At 58.9% G+C, this 15,180-nt stretch overlaps 1 protein-coding gene across 3 annotated transcripts in view; it reads left to right on the top strand.

The window, feature by feature from the left end:
* STARD8 (StAR related lipid transfer domain containing 8) overlaps positions 1-15,180 on the top strand; it is an 83,516-nt gene that overhangs the window by 20,284 nt on the left and 48,052 nt on the right. For all 3 annotated transcript variants that reach the window (XM_075161880.1, XM_075161881.1, XM_075161879.1), the window contains one exon: positions 2,341-2,374. In XM_075161880.1, the coding sequence (XP_075017981.1) occupies positions 2,341-2,374 (34 nt within the window). The remainder of the gene's footprint in view (positions 1-2,340; positions 2,375-15,180) is intronic.

Below are 15,180 nucleotides of genomic sequence, written 5' to 3' on the forward strand. Positions count from 1 at the left end.
TCCTCGTTAGCTCAGCCCATCAGGCTCTTGTTGAGTTTGGCATGGCAAAACCCCGGAACGGTGATAAGGGTCTCCCTGACAGATACTGCAGGTGCCTTGTTCCCAAGTTCAGGAGCGGTTGTGCTCTTTGCACACAACCTTTGCTGGTTTCAAGCTTCCCGTTAATCTGCTTGCAGCAGTATTCTGGTGGACACTTCGTTTCTCTCTTCTTCTTCCATCGGCATACTGCCGTTGCCATAATTCCACTTCAGTTCCACAGCAGCCACCCTCCACCAGCAAATGAGACCTGCCTGACCCCCACCTGGGTCCCACAAGTGCTGGACAAGTCCCCGTGGAGCGTGAGGCTTTGGGAGGGGGGCAGCCGGGGAGCAGCCCTGCCCGGCCGGAGCCGAGAGCTGCTCCCAGGGCCGAGCGGCTGGGTGGGCGTTGGGGCCAGCCAGCTGCCCAGGAAGCCGAAGGGACGGAGGACAGCACCCTCCTGATTTCCCTTGGCGAGCACCGATGGCCTTGTGTGGGGCTGAGGCTTCTGCTTCGGCCTGGTTTCCCATTTTCCTCCCTGTGCCGGTCTTGCTCAGCTACTGGCTATGAACAGTGGAGGAATTTTTTGAAGGGGGAGAAGCGTGCAGGGCTCTGTCCGTGGGATTAATGCTTTCCAGGTTAAATGAGGTGGAGCTGTGGCTGGTGGAAGATTTCGTGGGAGAGAGAAGGAGTTAGGGCCAGGACACGACGGCAGGGGAGAGAAGGCTCCCTAAAGCTGCCTTAGCACAGGGACCAGCTTTCCCTGTCCTTGCTATGGCCTGGGAGAGCAGCCCTACCTCATCGCCCGCCAGACCTTGCCCCACTCCGTGGGTGTCAACTGCGTGTGCCGGCTGCAAGGCTGATGTTTGCAGAGCTTGTGATAGCAGACATGATAGGGTGATCATCTCCCTGTCCAAACATTTTCGGCTCTGATGCTCTCCAGTTGCCCGCACGCTGCCAGAGCAGGGCTCGGGCGTCCGCGCAGGCTTTCCCGAGGGAGCGCAGAGCCGAGCTCGCAGCTCTCAGGCGGGCGCTGCGGCCAGAAGCCCGGCAGCGGGGAGATGGTTAAGGCCATCTGCCCTCAGGTCATCCCCAGCCCCGCTGCCCCGGCAGGAAGAGGGGTCCCGGGCGGCCCGTGGGAAAGGCCGGCTCAGCAGCACGCTGCATTCCTGCAGTGATCCCTGCCGCCCTGCCGGCACCTCTGGCCCTGCTCGGCAGGGCTGGGCTGCACTGGAGGGGGCTTGCCTGTGCCCGGAGAGGGGCCTGGGGAGGGTCCTGCGCTCTGCGCTCACCTCGGGACCTGGGCAGCGCCAGGACCCTCCTGCTCCTCCACCTCCGTGCAATCGCCATCGTCTCCCGTGTGCTGGCAAGGCTCTGCCGTCTGTAAATCCCATTTCCCTTGGCTTTGTCCCCGCAGAAGTCCAGCCCCAGGCGAGGGGCAGCCCCTGCGCGTGGTGCTGGTGGCCCCTTCCCCACCCTGGGTGCTGTGCCCGTGGAGAGGCTCGGGGAGCGCGAGCCCAGCCTGCTTTCAGCTTTTCTTTTTTTTCATTTCCTTTCTTTATTGTTGGCTTTCCGTGCCTGCAGACACCATTGTACGCTCTGTTCCCAAACCTGCCAATGCGATTAAAACATGGACATCTCCATTACCATCTGTCAGCTGCACAGGTACCGACGGACGTGTTTGGGGGGACCCCTGCCCGGTGCTTCCTCCGCTGGAGGGTCTGCCCCACCAAGGCTCCCCCAGTGCCATCCAGAGCCAGATCCAGCTCCAGTGTGGGCTGGCGTGGCACTGGTTGGAGGGCAGAGCTGTGCCGGTTTGGGGTTGACCCTGTGCCTTGTCTGTCTTGGTGACCTGTCAGCCCACAACACCCTTTTCCTTCCTTGTGGGAACTGGAGGGAACTGGAGATAGGGTGCAAAGCCAGTGCGCATAGATGCAGGAAGGAGGAGAAACTCCATGAGCTCTCGGTTAGGGCTTTGCTGGGCTGCCAGTCCCTGTGTTGAAATTCCCTTGTGGAGGCTCAAAGGAAAAAGGGCTCCTTCAGTAACTCCCTCCGAGGCAGGGTCCGAGTGTCCTGGGATCTCTCTTCCCTCTGCTCCGGCTGTTTCTCACGCCGTTAGCAGAGCCCTTCTTCAGCGGAGCTGCTGCAGCCTCCCCCGGCTGGTGGTCCCTTCCCCCCCTCTTTCAAAATGCCAGTGGCACCCAGGCGTGGACCAGGGGCTGGAGTGGGTACCGAGCCCAAATGTGAGTGGTAGGAGACCGTGAATGTGAAAATCAAAAAGATAACAAAATGATTTCTGTTCTTTTTTCTTTCTTTTCACAGTGTTTCACATTGCTAGAAGATAAAAAAGATGCAGGTAAGCTGTGACAATGTTTTTCGGGGCAGGAATGCTCTCGCTGCGGGGTGGGTGGGGGTTACAAGAAGAAAAGGACCATCCTTTTGCTGGGCTTCTGGTTTCTTCTGCCAGCAGTATGAGTTTTCCCCCAAACTGTTGTTTTGCAAAGGGGCAGCAAAGGCAGCCAGCGTGAGGCAGTGCCAGCCAGGACACCCGCCGAGCCCCCGCGGTGCAGGAGGGACCCCCCAAGACGTGCCCAGCCCCTCCTTCGCCCCATCCTTCCCCCACCCTGGCTGCACGGGCGGCTTGGCCGTACGTCGCACTAATCACCAGTTAGCGGTGTGAAACCCCGGCCGCTGTGTGTGCGGAGCAGTCCCGCAGAGAGGAGCGGGCCCCCTCGCCGGCGTGCGTGCGCTGCCGTAGCTGTGCCGACACGGTGAGCCCGGCAGCGGCTCTGCTCCGTTCTGGTTCCTTTTCCGTTCCTCTCTTCTTTGTGGTGAACAACTTCATGCTCCACAGATAAGCTCGTTAGGAGCTCCAGAGCCTTGAAACTGCCGTGCCGTCGGAAGGAGGGTCTCCCCTGGCTTGGAGCCCCCTCCGCTTTGTGAGATTGAGATGTCTCACCAGCGACAGCCGGGCAGGAGGGAATCGTGTTGCCGCTCCTGGCTGATCCATGGTTGTTGTCCACGTGTCCATGGGCTGCTTCTGCCCTAACTGTCCCTCTGCAAAGGTGGGGGAGAGGCTGGGGGTCGGGGCCACCCTGCCACGGGGGGCTAGCGGGTGCCGGGGAGGCTGGAGGCTGGTGGTGGTCTGTGGGAGGAGGAGGAAGAGGAGGAGGTGTGCACCTGCGGGGCTGGGGACCAGGGATGGGGTCAGGGCTTGTGCCCCCGGACGGGGCACAGCCAGCTGCTCATTTTAAGAACACTGCAGGGCCCCGCTGCCAAACCTGTCCGAAACGGCGTTGGCGGTCCTGGCTGCTGCTCTGCCGGCTGTGAAGTGCTCTGGATCGCGCTTCGTCCTCCTCTGCAACCCCGGACAAACAGCCCCGTGGGCAAGCGTGGCCCTGCTCATGGGCAAGATGGGTCCGGGTCCTGCATTTTATAATCTCACCGGTTGGTCTAATGGAGGCTCTTTGCTCAGCGACGTCTCCAGAAGTAAACCTGGCCTGGTCCTACAGTCAGCTTGTGGTCGCTGGCTCTCAGCACCTCTGGAAGCGGAGAGACCCTGGAGACTCCTCTGCCCTGTGCCGGCTCCTCTGCGTTCGGCACAGAGGTCAAAACAGTCTCCTGATGATGGCTCTCGAGCAGCAGCGAAGGCGGGGAGGAGCGGTGCTGCCCGCGCTGCCGGCCGGAGCCTCCGGTGCTGAGAAACGGGAAACGCCGTCTTGCAGGGAGCCCGCGGGATGTGCCCGGGGATCTCCGAGCAGTTCCCCTGACGGGAGGGCAATGACCCGGCCTCTCGTTTTTCATCCACCTAAGGGTTAGGTGAGCCCCGAGCCCGGCCGGCGCAAGAGCCCAGGAGCACAGGAAAGCTCTGGACAACAAAAGGTGCTTTGTGAACAGAGCTCCAGAGGTAATCCTGGGTGGTCTCTCCTGCCCTTTCATGGGAGAGATTAACAACGTGAATATCAGGAGCTTGTTAAAAAAGGTTAAAGACCTCTGTGCAAGGGAAGGGGCAGGGAAGACTCCTACAGATCGCATCCGTGGCTAGGATTTTGGGGGGAAGTATGTTTATAGGTTTTTTCCCCTTGGTTAAAACCTCCTGTAAAATCCAAGTCTCTCTTGGTAAAGGCTCAGCCACATTCACATCCCAGCCCGCACCTTCCTGGCCACACGTCCGTGTCCCAGCCTGACGAGCTCCGCGCTGCTGGAGGGATGCTCGGCCGCCACGGCGTCACGCTTGCGAGGGGCCTGGGGCAGGAGGAGCGGGAGCCCTCACCTGCGTGAGCAGCTGCGTGGTTTTACACCTGCGATCCGATGCATCGACTGGAGCCGTAGCGGGCTGCTCAGCGTCACTGCGGTCTGCAGCAGCGTGGTGCCCAGTGGAGCGTGGTTGAAGCTCTCCCTTTCATCTGAATTACGCTGGACTTGGAGCAAGCCCGCGGTCAGTTCATACCCTCCGCTGGGGTTTTTAAAGCTCTGAGAAGAGGCCGGTGCAGTTGATTACTGTCCTCTTAGCTGATCGTCCCCAGAAGGTGCTCTGACAAATGGGGGTCACTTAAAGAAACATTCAGACAGTGGTCTCAGGAGACACCATTCCCTTCCCTGACGATTTTTTAATCTCTTCGGGGTGGGTACGAAGAGGACCTCAGCTCTCGAGACAACGGCATGAGGCAGGGTTGAGTTGGTTCTGTGTTTATCCTGGTAACTGTTGGGAACGTGCCTCTCCTGGCTCTTCCATCGCTTCCCGGCGCCTGCCCCTGATTCCCCCTGCAGCAGGGCTCCTCTCCCACCACACCCTGAGCCGCTTCCCGAGGCGCAGCCGGACCGTTCCCAGCTCCCAGGCCCCGTCCCTGCCTGCGAGCAGCCGGGAGCTGGGGCTGCGCCGCCACGGCCCCTTCCCGGAACGCCGGCTGTACGAAGTGGCTGCTGCTTCCCACCGTCATTACAATAGCTGGGTGTGCCGTGCCCAGCTCCCTCAGCAGTAGCGGCGGAAAACAACTTGGGTTCGTCTGCTTGCTTAGAGGTAACGTGTCAGCAGGAGCACACGGGGACTCAGTCTCCTCCCGGCAGCGGCTGCCAGCCCCGCGGCGCATCGCCGACGCCTGTGCCGGCAGCGAGCACCGAGGAAGCCGGTGAACAGTCATCGCTGGTAACCCGCCTCCAGGGCAGGGTCACAGCCTGTCTCTCAGACAATTTAATCAAAGGAAAAAACCCCAGAACTTTCATTTTAGAGGGAAACCAGCCAAAACTGTGCAGTGTGCTACCCAGAGGGAGAGCCCTCTCCCCCGACCCTGCGGCAAGCCCTCCCCTGCTGTGGTGTGAGCGGGGGGCCCTGTGTCCCCCCCATCCCCCCCACCGCCCTGCCCAGCGGCAGGACCCCACCTCGCATTGCCATGGGGGTCCCCTCCTGCGGGCAACCCCGGGCTGTGTGGGACCCAGTGCCCGCTGCGCGGCCCCGAGCCGTCCCGCTGGAGCAGTCCCAGCTGGGGCCAGGTTTCCATGGATTTCCTAACCCGCCGCTTCCTCTCTGACATTCACTTCCCATGTATTGTTCAGGACAAAGCGGAAAGGAAAGGCTCGCACACCAGCCGTGCACGTGAAAACTGCATCCTCCGAATAAATTCCTGCCGATAGTAGCATCGGGCCTTCCAAAAGCAGGATGGGGAGCATGCTCTGCAAATGTCATTAAGCAGTGGCCTCCTCTATCTGCCGAGGGACAGGGACTGAGCTCACGGCTTCTTTCAGTGCAGCCAGGCAATGATGGTATTACAGTATTCCAAAAGTGGGCTTCTGCGACTGGATGTGGTGAAATAATAGAGAAAAGAAGCTCGAGGGACTCTGCTGAACTTTTGCCCCTGCATGAAATAGTACGATTGTATTTACCCAGCATCTGGATCTCTGAAAATAACCCGCTAAATTTAGCTGTTGTTGATATGTTGTCACAGCTGAGTTATTCTTCTTCTCTCTTTACATGAAAATCTTCTGCGCTGGTTCTGTTGGTTTGTAGCCCGAGCACGAGCCCTTTGTGCCTTGCCTGGTGTGTGCCCGCACGTTCGGTGTTTGTGGGGGGAGAAGAGGGGGATTGGGATCTGGTTTTCTGTCATTGCTTGAATAGGCTGAAGGAGAGAGAGACCGGGGGGCTGGCAGGGTGCTGCCACGAGGACAGGCAGGCGTGCAGGGACCAGCACCACTGCCCTGGGCACCGGGGCCGCACTCTGGCTGCAGCATCCATGCAAGGGAGGAGACCGCTGGCTTGAAGGCATGGGGTGGGATGCTGGATGTGGCCGCAGGGACCCGTTTCTGGGCACTGCTGAAAGTCCCCGAGAAATGGCTGCCTGTTACGTGGTGGAAAATGTGGTCTGGATCCCGACTGAAGAGGTAGGAAGTAGAAAAGCTGAACTGAATGTGATTATTAGCGGTTTTCTTGTGACATGTGATGAAGGGGATTCTGTGTTGCTCCTTCCTCTTCCCTGCCCGCCGCGGGGTCAGTCGCGGGCTCAGCTGGTGAATCACGCTGAAACGCCGACTTCAGTCCCGAAGTAACTTCAGGTCCCCCCCGGAGCCGCGCAGCCCCCGGGAGCCCGGGCGGGTGGCAGCCCCCAACCCAGAGCCCCGCTGGAGCTGGCCTGGGAGCAGCGGCACCCGACCTGCGCTCGGACGGGCTCTGCCACCCTTTTGGTTATTTTTCATGAAGGAAGAGGATTGTTTCTCAAATATTCTCATTTTCCTTCTGTTACAGCCTCCGTGGCCCTACTCCTGGGCACTCTCCTATCGCTGGGAATTGATCCCCTGTCTGGCTAGTGTAAAATGCTTTGCGATTACCTCTAAGTAGTAAAAAAGTTTAAACAAAAGTAAAAAGATAATTCCTAAACAAGAATTTATACACTAAAAATCACCCAGCCAGGGCAGCTTCAGAGCGAACAAACCGTTTGTGCTTCTTTCCATCAGATGTTTTCTCGGGAGCTGGGTACAGCATCTCCTCAGGCTTGAGACACCATCTCCAGCATTTCCTTTTCAGCCTCCTCCGTGAACGCTTGAGGTTATTTTTGAACCGCTGAGCTCTTTGATACGTATTTATCCATATTGGTTTAATTTCCCCTAGAAGGTAGGCTGGTGCCGAAGCCTCTGGGCAGAGCCAGGGGTGCAAGCTCTGATGTTTCCTGCCTGTCCCCCGTGGGTCACTGGCCGGGGATGTTTAGGGGTAGGTGCCTTCTGCGCGGTTTCAATAAAACACCTTTCCCGGTGCTGTGCTAGGCACTGCCTGTCCCCGTCGGTGCCTCTGTAACACCCAGCCGCTTCCCGGGAGCTGCTGCTTCGTGCTGCTGCTTCTCTGCAGCCCCGCGGAGAACTGGTTGCAGGAAAGGCAGCTCCGTATAACTCCATGGAGCCATGCATATAATTACATCCTTGGTTAATTAACAGGAGCCACCATGGCAGTGATATGGGCGTGCAAAGGACTCGTCTTGACCTACAGAAATTTTAAACGCTTTTGGTTTGTTCTCGTGTCACCTTTTTGGTCTTTCAGCAGAAACACCAAGGCTGCTGGATCAGCCCCCCCTTTCCAGCCCCTCTCCCCCCCGAGGGACGGGCAGGCTGCCGAGTGCTCGTGCTGCCATGGCTGGCTCCCGAGAAACAAGCCGAAAACGTGAAATGAGAAAAAATACTTTAAAAGAAAATCAAAACCAACTTGGCCGCACTTCAGTTTTTCCAATAAATGGTCGTGGGGAAACTATTTGTCAGCGGCAAGAGGCCCCTCCAGCCCATGAAATGAAGCCATTTCGTGTCCTTGTTCCCCTTCTGCCTATAAAAATTTCTGTAACTCTGAAACCCAGCGGCTGCTGCAGTAACCGATTCCCATCCCCCAGCTCATCTCCTCTGTCCTTCTGGGGCTTTAATTTCAGGGTCTGGAAGTTTTTCTGTTTCCTGTAGCTAACAAAATGCAGATTCCCCCCTCTGAACAGCAGGATCCTATCACGAATTGGATGATTTTCTTTGAAGGCCAGAAGGGAAGAGCCTGGGTTAGAGAGGGTTTTTCCTCCTGTCGGCTGGGCTGCGGGGCGCTTGGGAAGCGCAAATGAGCTGGGAAAAGGCCCCGTTGGCCGCCTTGTGCCCAGTATGTCGCCAAGTTTTTCCCATGGCAGCAAGGAGCAATTGAGACAGACTGGAAAGAAATTGCAGGCAAGAAAGTACATTTATATCTGCATCCTCTGGGTAGTTTGCATGAGACCAAAAGGATAAAGAGGGAAGTTTCGAGTGTGGTTACTTCCCTGAAATGAAAATGAGAAAATACATTGAAAACTGACAGAAAGGTTTGGCTGTACGATGTTTTTTCTTTAGTAGGAGCTTTGACATGTAAGCTGCATCAAAAATGCAAAGAAAGCTAATGTTTCCTGTGTCTGAAATAACCCGTCTGTGCTTCTGGAGAGAACTTTGCTGTAAATGGAGGAGGCTCCGGGCTGTGCAAGCAAACACGGCCTTTGTGGGTGCTTTGTAATACTCATGTGGTTTTCTTTTCAAAGCGTGAGAGGTCAGATGGGAAAAAAAAGGTGTGAGGTGTTTGCAGGCCAGTCTGATCATGTTGATTCCTTCTCCTCTTAATGAAGAGGCTGTGAATCCCGCCTGAAATGTCCGCAGCACATTTGGATCCGCAGTATCTTTGGATACCAGCTCACCCTCGGGAGCAGAGGCAGGGAGCGAGAGCTCCCAGGTACGCTGATGCTGTGTTGGACCAGACCGTCGACGATTCAGTTTCAGGTGGATGCAGATGAAATGCGGCACACGCGAACCCGCACCGCGCTGACCCTGACACCCGGCACTAGCGCCTTGGTCGCCGTCCCGCGAAGGGCTGCGCGCAGGGGACGCTGCGGGCCGGGCGGCTCGGGGGAGCGGGAGCCTTCCCGGGGGCGAGCCGCTTCCTCTGCCGGAGGAACTGCTCGTGAGCCTCCGTCGGGGGCAGCGAGCGGCGAGGGAGCGGGCGCTCCGGCCCGGGGCAGCCCAGCCGCCGGCGGGGGAGGAGCCGCCGCCGCTCGCCCTTTCCGCCGCGGAGCGCGGCGATGGGCAGCCGCGGGGCCGGGGCCGGAGCCGGGTCTCCGCCGCGCTGGGGCTCCGGGCGGTCCCTGGGGCTGCGGCTCTGCCGCGCCGCGGCCGCTGGTCCCTGCGGGTGGGGACGGCGGGGGCGAGCAGGTGAGTGGCGGGGCGGGCAGCGCCGGGCCGGGGCCGGGGCCGCTCCGCCGCCCCCTCCCGCCCTGCCCCGGCTCGGGCGGTGGGCGAGGACGGGCAGCAGGAGCCCCGCGCCGAGCCCCGGGGCTTCCTTAGGAAAAACAGCCCCAGCGCCGCGCAGCCCTCCCGGCTCCTCTTCCTCCTCTTCCTCCTATTCCTAGCTCCGCGTCTCAGCCTGTGGGAAGGGGCGAGAGAGACCAGCCTCGCTGCCTGGGGGGTCAGCCCGGCGCGGGCTGCGGGGGGCTGAGGAAACAGCGGTGGATGCGGGCAGCGGTGGGCAGGGCACGGGGTGCTGGGCCGGGGCTGCGGTGAAAGGTGGGCTTCAGCAGAGACAGCGCAGATGGGATGCGAAAGGCAGAGTGCGGCCTGAAAACCTGAACTGAGAGGGGCCTGGGCTTTTGCTTTCCTTTTGATCTAAAATTGTGTGAATTTGATGATTTTCTGGCCCGGTGTCTGTGCTGCCCACTGTGTCTGAGTGGGCTGATAAGGGTACGGCAGGAGGGACAGGTCGTGTCTGCTGATGTCCCCGAGGAAAACTGCAGTGCTGGTGAGGTTTAATGTGTTTATAATGGCTGGTAAGGGTGTTTGTGCAAGGCAGAGCCTTGTCACTTTAGTATTGTGGGCACTAACCCTGCTCTGTTTGCCAGCTCCATACTGGGGCCGGGTTTTCTGTTTGTTCAGGGTGTGATGGAGCGGGGCTGTCTCAATGCTACTGCAGCCCCCGGTCTTGCTCTTTGCTACTGAAAACACTGGGGGAGAATGAAGACGCTAGGAGCCGTGGAGGTGGGGGGCTTCACTCCGAGCCCATCTCCTGGTGGGTGCGGAGCTGCGGGTCCCAAAGCCGAGTGGTAAAGCAGATCACCCACCCGAGGGGCCATCAGAAGAAAAGAACCCCACACTTTTCATCAAAAAAGGGCATTATTTTGTATTTGATAGTGTCTTAATGATGCTTGTATCAGTCTTTTTATTAAGACTGTTAAAATGCTTAAGGAATTTTTCTTCGTTTGGAACTCTAGTGCTAAAATTGGTTTGATGTGGCTTTTAAAGATGACTGGATAACGGTGTGTGGATAACAATCTTGAAAGTGATTTATTCTGGGTTGTGTGAAAGAGGAACTGCTGTGGCTCGGTGTCTCAGTCAGCTGCGATGCTCAGTGAATAATTACATCTTGTACCTGCCCCAAGACTCGTGTTGGAGGCTCGTTCCTCCTGCTGTTAAATGATCCCTTTGGGAATGGCCCAAAACGCGCCGGGTGGACGCGGGTTATTCCTCAGGGATGCGGAGGTCAGCTTAGTTTGTCGTAGGCGAGGGGAAAGCAGTTTTCCAAAGAGCTCCCGCTGCCGCGCCGCGTGCCGGTGACATTGCCCACCTCGGTGCCGGCACGCTGGGATGAGTTGTAGCCAGGGGCTGTCAGCCCAATGGGGCAGGGGACAGAGGGGGCAGGAGGTTGTTTTGGAATGATCTGCACAAGAGCTGGGAGCACAGCTGCTAATCCTCTCCGAGGGTCTCCCAGAGGGTCCGTAGTTGCTCCCAGGAGCCAGCCGTGCCAGTAAGATTTCCAAGAGATTAATCAGCATCTTGTCTCTTTTCACTTGTCTTGGTAAACCCTGTACGTGCTTCCTGAGGCTGGACCAGAGTGGAAAACCACTTTCTTAGACTTGCAAACCACCAGCGCTGTCTCTGGACAGTCCCCCTGTAGCAGACCGGCAGTAGTTAGCATTGCTTGTGACCCCCTGATTGCAAACACAGTGCCATCTCCTCTGCCAGGCTGCTCTTCTGTCTGCCCGCTGTGGCAAAGTCCGTGTGTGGACTGGGGGACCTGGCTCTTCACCATCCCCTTGGTGGTACTGTTTGCACGGAGGGAGGACCAGCAGCAGTAATGCCCCCCCGATGCGATGGGAGGAGGCTCTGGCATGGGTGGGTGAAGCAGAAACAGTTGGGGTAATTGAGCTGGTTGCTGCTTCTCATTGCTCGCCAATGTGTTTACTTTCCAGGAGCTGGAGGCTTTTTGCTCTGGTTCAGCAGTGGCCACATAATCCAGATTCCTCAGATAAATTCCTGCTGTTTCTCTGAGATCTGTGGCTGCTGTTTTAATTGCCTAGAGCTCTGGGCCAGACACAGGACCCTTGTTGCACAAAATCAGCTCCCATGAATGATGCTGTTGTGTGTATGTCTCTGAGTTTCTCTTTTCTTCCCTCTTGCCCTCCTCCCTTGGAAGCTGGGGAATTCAGTATTGGCGAAATCCTGCCTGCTGTACTCGTGCAGCTGGCGACACTGGCTCCATCTGCCATTTCGTGTGTGCCAGTTCACTTCTTGCCCCTGATTTTCCTCTCGTAAACAAGGATATTGAAGCCATCCTCCTTCTCTCAGCCGGAGCCGGCTTGTGCACTTCAGGCTGGTGCTGACCCTGTGCCGAGGCCGGCGCTGGAGCATCCCTGCGGCCCCAGAAGCCGTCCTGCGAGCGGCTTCCCTTCCTCCCCTTCCTCCTCCTCAGCCTCCCGCGGTTGAGTCTGACCTCCTCGCAGGAGGGATGCAGTGGGGGTGAGCTGGGGTCAAGGTGGAGGGGGCAAAGGCGCTTTTGGGGTTATCTGCGCTGCAGAGGGGTCCTGAAGTGGGCAGGAGGGAGGAGCGGGCAGCTCCTCTCCCGCTTGCCGCTATTAGGGCCTTGAGCGAATGCCCGATGCCAAATCAGGTTTATGGCCATCCTTTTTTATGAACAATGCCCCGGCACCCTGCACGGATCCGCGTGCTCTGCAAGGGCAGAAACGCACCTGCGCTGCCGTGGCGAGACCCCAGTGGGACCCGCGGGCGGGTGTGTCGGGGATGCTCTGCTGGGCCTGGGGCTCCTTGGGGGGGTTTTACTGGGGACCCGGGGGGCTGAAGGGCTGCGGTGGCAGCGGTGTGGGTGGCTGCTTTTGTAGCTGGGGATTGAGAAAAGCGAACGAGCGTTCTGCATTGGGTGGCCGGACAGAGAAATAAATCGGGCACCCCAAGGAGGGAGAGGGCGGCAAGTGCAGGCTGGACCCGGCTCTGACACGGGCTTGGACCTGGATGAAGCTGGTTCACGTGAAAACGTCGCGGGCTTCTCCTATTCTCCGTCTGCAGCAGTGGAAAATTATGAAACGTGAATAATAGTTGCATTAGCAGAGCAAGAGTCCCCCGAGCATACGCTTGTGAATAAATTTACCCCAGGACACCCACTTCTGCTTTGTTCGTTTCTGTGGCCGGTTTTTATTTGTACACCTGAAAGAAAAAGTTAACTTTTTTTCCCTGTTTATTTCGGTTTTGGAAAAAGAGGAGCAGATAATGACCATCTCGGGGCTGCTCAGGATGTGTTCACTGTGGGTGCGTGGGTTTTCCTTTCACGGTGGGTGGTCAGCTGGAGCAAAGATGCTTTTCCCATGGATTCGTATTATTTTTTTTCCTTCTTTAAGCTGTTTGCTTGTTTTGACTTTTCCGGGGTGTTTTCGTTTGGCGTGGGGTGTGGCGTGCCTTGGCCAGCAGAGGGCGCCCTTTCCCGCCCTGCTGCCGTGGGGGGGTCACGCGTGGAGGACGCGGTGGCCGGGGCGGCGCGGAGGCTTTGAATGCTGTAGTGGAAATTGCTGCTTACCAGTAAGGGAGCCGCCCGTTGCTCCCCCCGCCGCGGGGCTAGCCCCTCGCAGGGTTTGCAGGTCTGACATGACCTGATCCGCTGCTGTAGCAGAGCAGGGGGGTCTCTGAGAGCCTTTGCCTTTGCAAGCTCCCATCAGCTGTTCCTGGGTTTCCTGCTGGAGCCTGGGGAAGCCCCCGGGGGGGAAGCACCCCCTTGCCCCCCCGGCTGGGCAGGATCAGCCACGTCCGGGTGCCCTTCACATCTGGAGGTGCTCTGTCCTCGGGTGCCAGTGTTTGATGCGGGGATCTGTGGATCCAGCCCAATGCCAAATAATCGGTCTTTTTCAGCATCAGTATTGTCTGAGCTTCCCAGCTCCGGCAGAGGTGTTCAGTGTGCGCCTCTCAGTGTAACCTGTCCCGCAAAATGAGCCTTCATCTGGAGCTACGGTGTGGCCTGGCCAATTTTCCCGTCGCTGGAAAAATTGCTGGCCTTGCCCAGAGCAGGGAACGGTTTTGAGCGCTGGCAGGCGAGGAAGCAGCATGGGCAGCAGTGCAGGCAGCACGAGCTCACCCAAAAGTGCCTCGACCTCCGGACTGTGGCTTGGGCTGGGCTGTATGTGCATGCTGCTCTTTACAGGTAGGGTCAGGATTCAACCCGGCTTTCCCTGGGTGCGTGCGGCTGAGGTGGCACTGCTCGCTCGGCCCTGTCCGCCTGCCGAGCCCGGGGTGCGCTGGGTGCACGCAGCTCTTCTCAGGTCCCGTTTACGGTCCCCTGTAAGGGCCTGGCCGAGGTTATTCCTTTCAGCCCGTTACTGGAGCTTTCCCAGGTTTAGGTCTGGGTGCCCTGAGCAGCTGGGAGGAGGAGGAGGAGGCAGCTCCCCAGCCAGTTCACCCTTCCTGACATTTTTTCCTCATATCCAGCCAGCGCAAAAGGGCCTTTGTTGGATTTTTTCCTATCCCTTCTCAGCGACGCCCTTTGGGCCACCCTAAACAGCCCCTCTCCCCTTGCTGGCGGTGGTTATTGGGGGGCTGGGCAGGGCACCTCCAGCCCCCCGGGCGTGCTCTGGCTGGCAGCCCCGGTTCCTCCCTGCCCTGCTCGGGAGGGCAGCATGCTCCAGGCTGTTCCATCCCTCGTCCCTCTGCTTGGCAGCTCCTCCGCAGGCGTGCCGGCTGCAGGCAGCGTTAACCCCTTTGCTGGGTGCCCGGTGTGAGCACCCGCGTGTGCACTTGCGCACACTGGGCGCCTTGTGCAGGCGTCAGGCAGCCCGAAGGCGAGCCCGCGGGCGCTCCGCCATTCCTCGGCAATACGCTGGGAACTATTAATATCACCGGGCATGAATGCGGCCCATTCATGGGGCGGCGCGGGGGGAGAGTGCGGTATGCGCGATTTCTGCTCCTCCCAGCATCCGCCCTGGCAGTGCGGCCTCAGCTTTCCCGGTGCGAGTGGAACAAGCGTGCACCCGCGGGTCCGCGTGGGACTGGCCGCTTTGGTCCTGCCCTCTTTGCCGCCTGTTTATAGCTCGGCATCTCTGGGAGATTTCCTGCCTCTCTGCCCCCACACCCTCCCCGTTCCTGCTTTGCATGAGGAAATGAGTGGAAAATGCTTGAAATCCTCCTCTGAGCCGAGCGCTTTTTCCGCTGGCCATCACCGTGCCACTGGGGCCACCCAGGCACTGGTGCCCGGCTCTGACCCGCTGTGGCGCTGGGCGAGAGGCGAGCCCCAGCCGAGCCCGAGGTAGCATAAAGTGTGGTGAGCTCTGCCCTTACCCAGCCGTGCTCCCCGCGCTGGGAGCAGTGCCGCGTCTTTCTGCCGCTGCCCCTTTCCCACTTCTGTGGCCAGAGTGAAATATCCATCCCGGCCGTCCTGGGGTGCTGGCTCGGCGGTCAGCACCCCGAGGCTTTGCAGCCGTCGTCTGCTTCCAGAGGTTTTGCTTCCCCGCCATCCCTTTCTCTCATGCTCCCCAGGAGCTGGGGAGCAGCGCTTTGTGGATGCTGGTACTTCTGGGGGTCAAGGCTCGGCTGGGTTCCCGATACCCCGACCTCCCTTCTGACCCTCGTCTGCCTGCGGCTCTGTAGCGGGGTGCTCGCAGCCTCCATCACTCCTTGTTCTAGTGACCTTCCACTGATCTCCACCAGTGCAGATCGAGAGCCGCTCCCTTCGCCATGGCTGACCGCGGGGGTGGCACCGGCTGCTTGCCCTCCAGCTGCAGGAGCCCTCGGCCCCCCCGGTCCCTGGCTGGCAAGAGGCTCCCTCGCACAAAGCTGTTATGAAGACTTTCAAGTCAACAACAGCCTCATTGAGAGTCCTGTTGCTGAGAGCCCCTTCCCTCCAGGCGGCTCGTTGGGGGGCTGCAG

Source organism: Calonectris borealis, chromosome 13 (assembly GCF_964195595.1).
Source record: "Calonectris borealis chromosome 13, bCalBor7.hap1.2, whole genome shotgun sequence".
NCBI classification, from domain to species: Eukaryota; Metazoa; Chordata; class Aves; order Procellariiformes; family Procellariidae; genus Calonectris; species Calonectris borealis.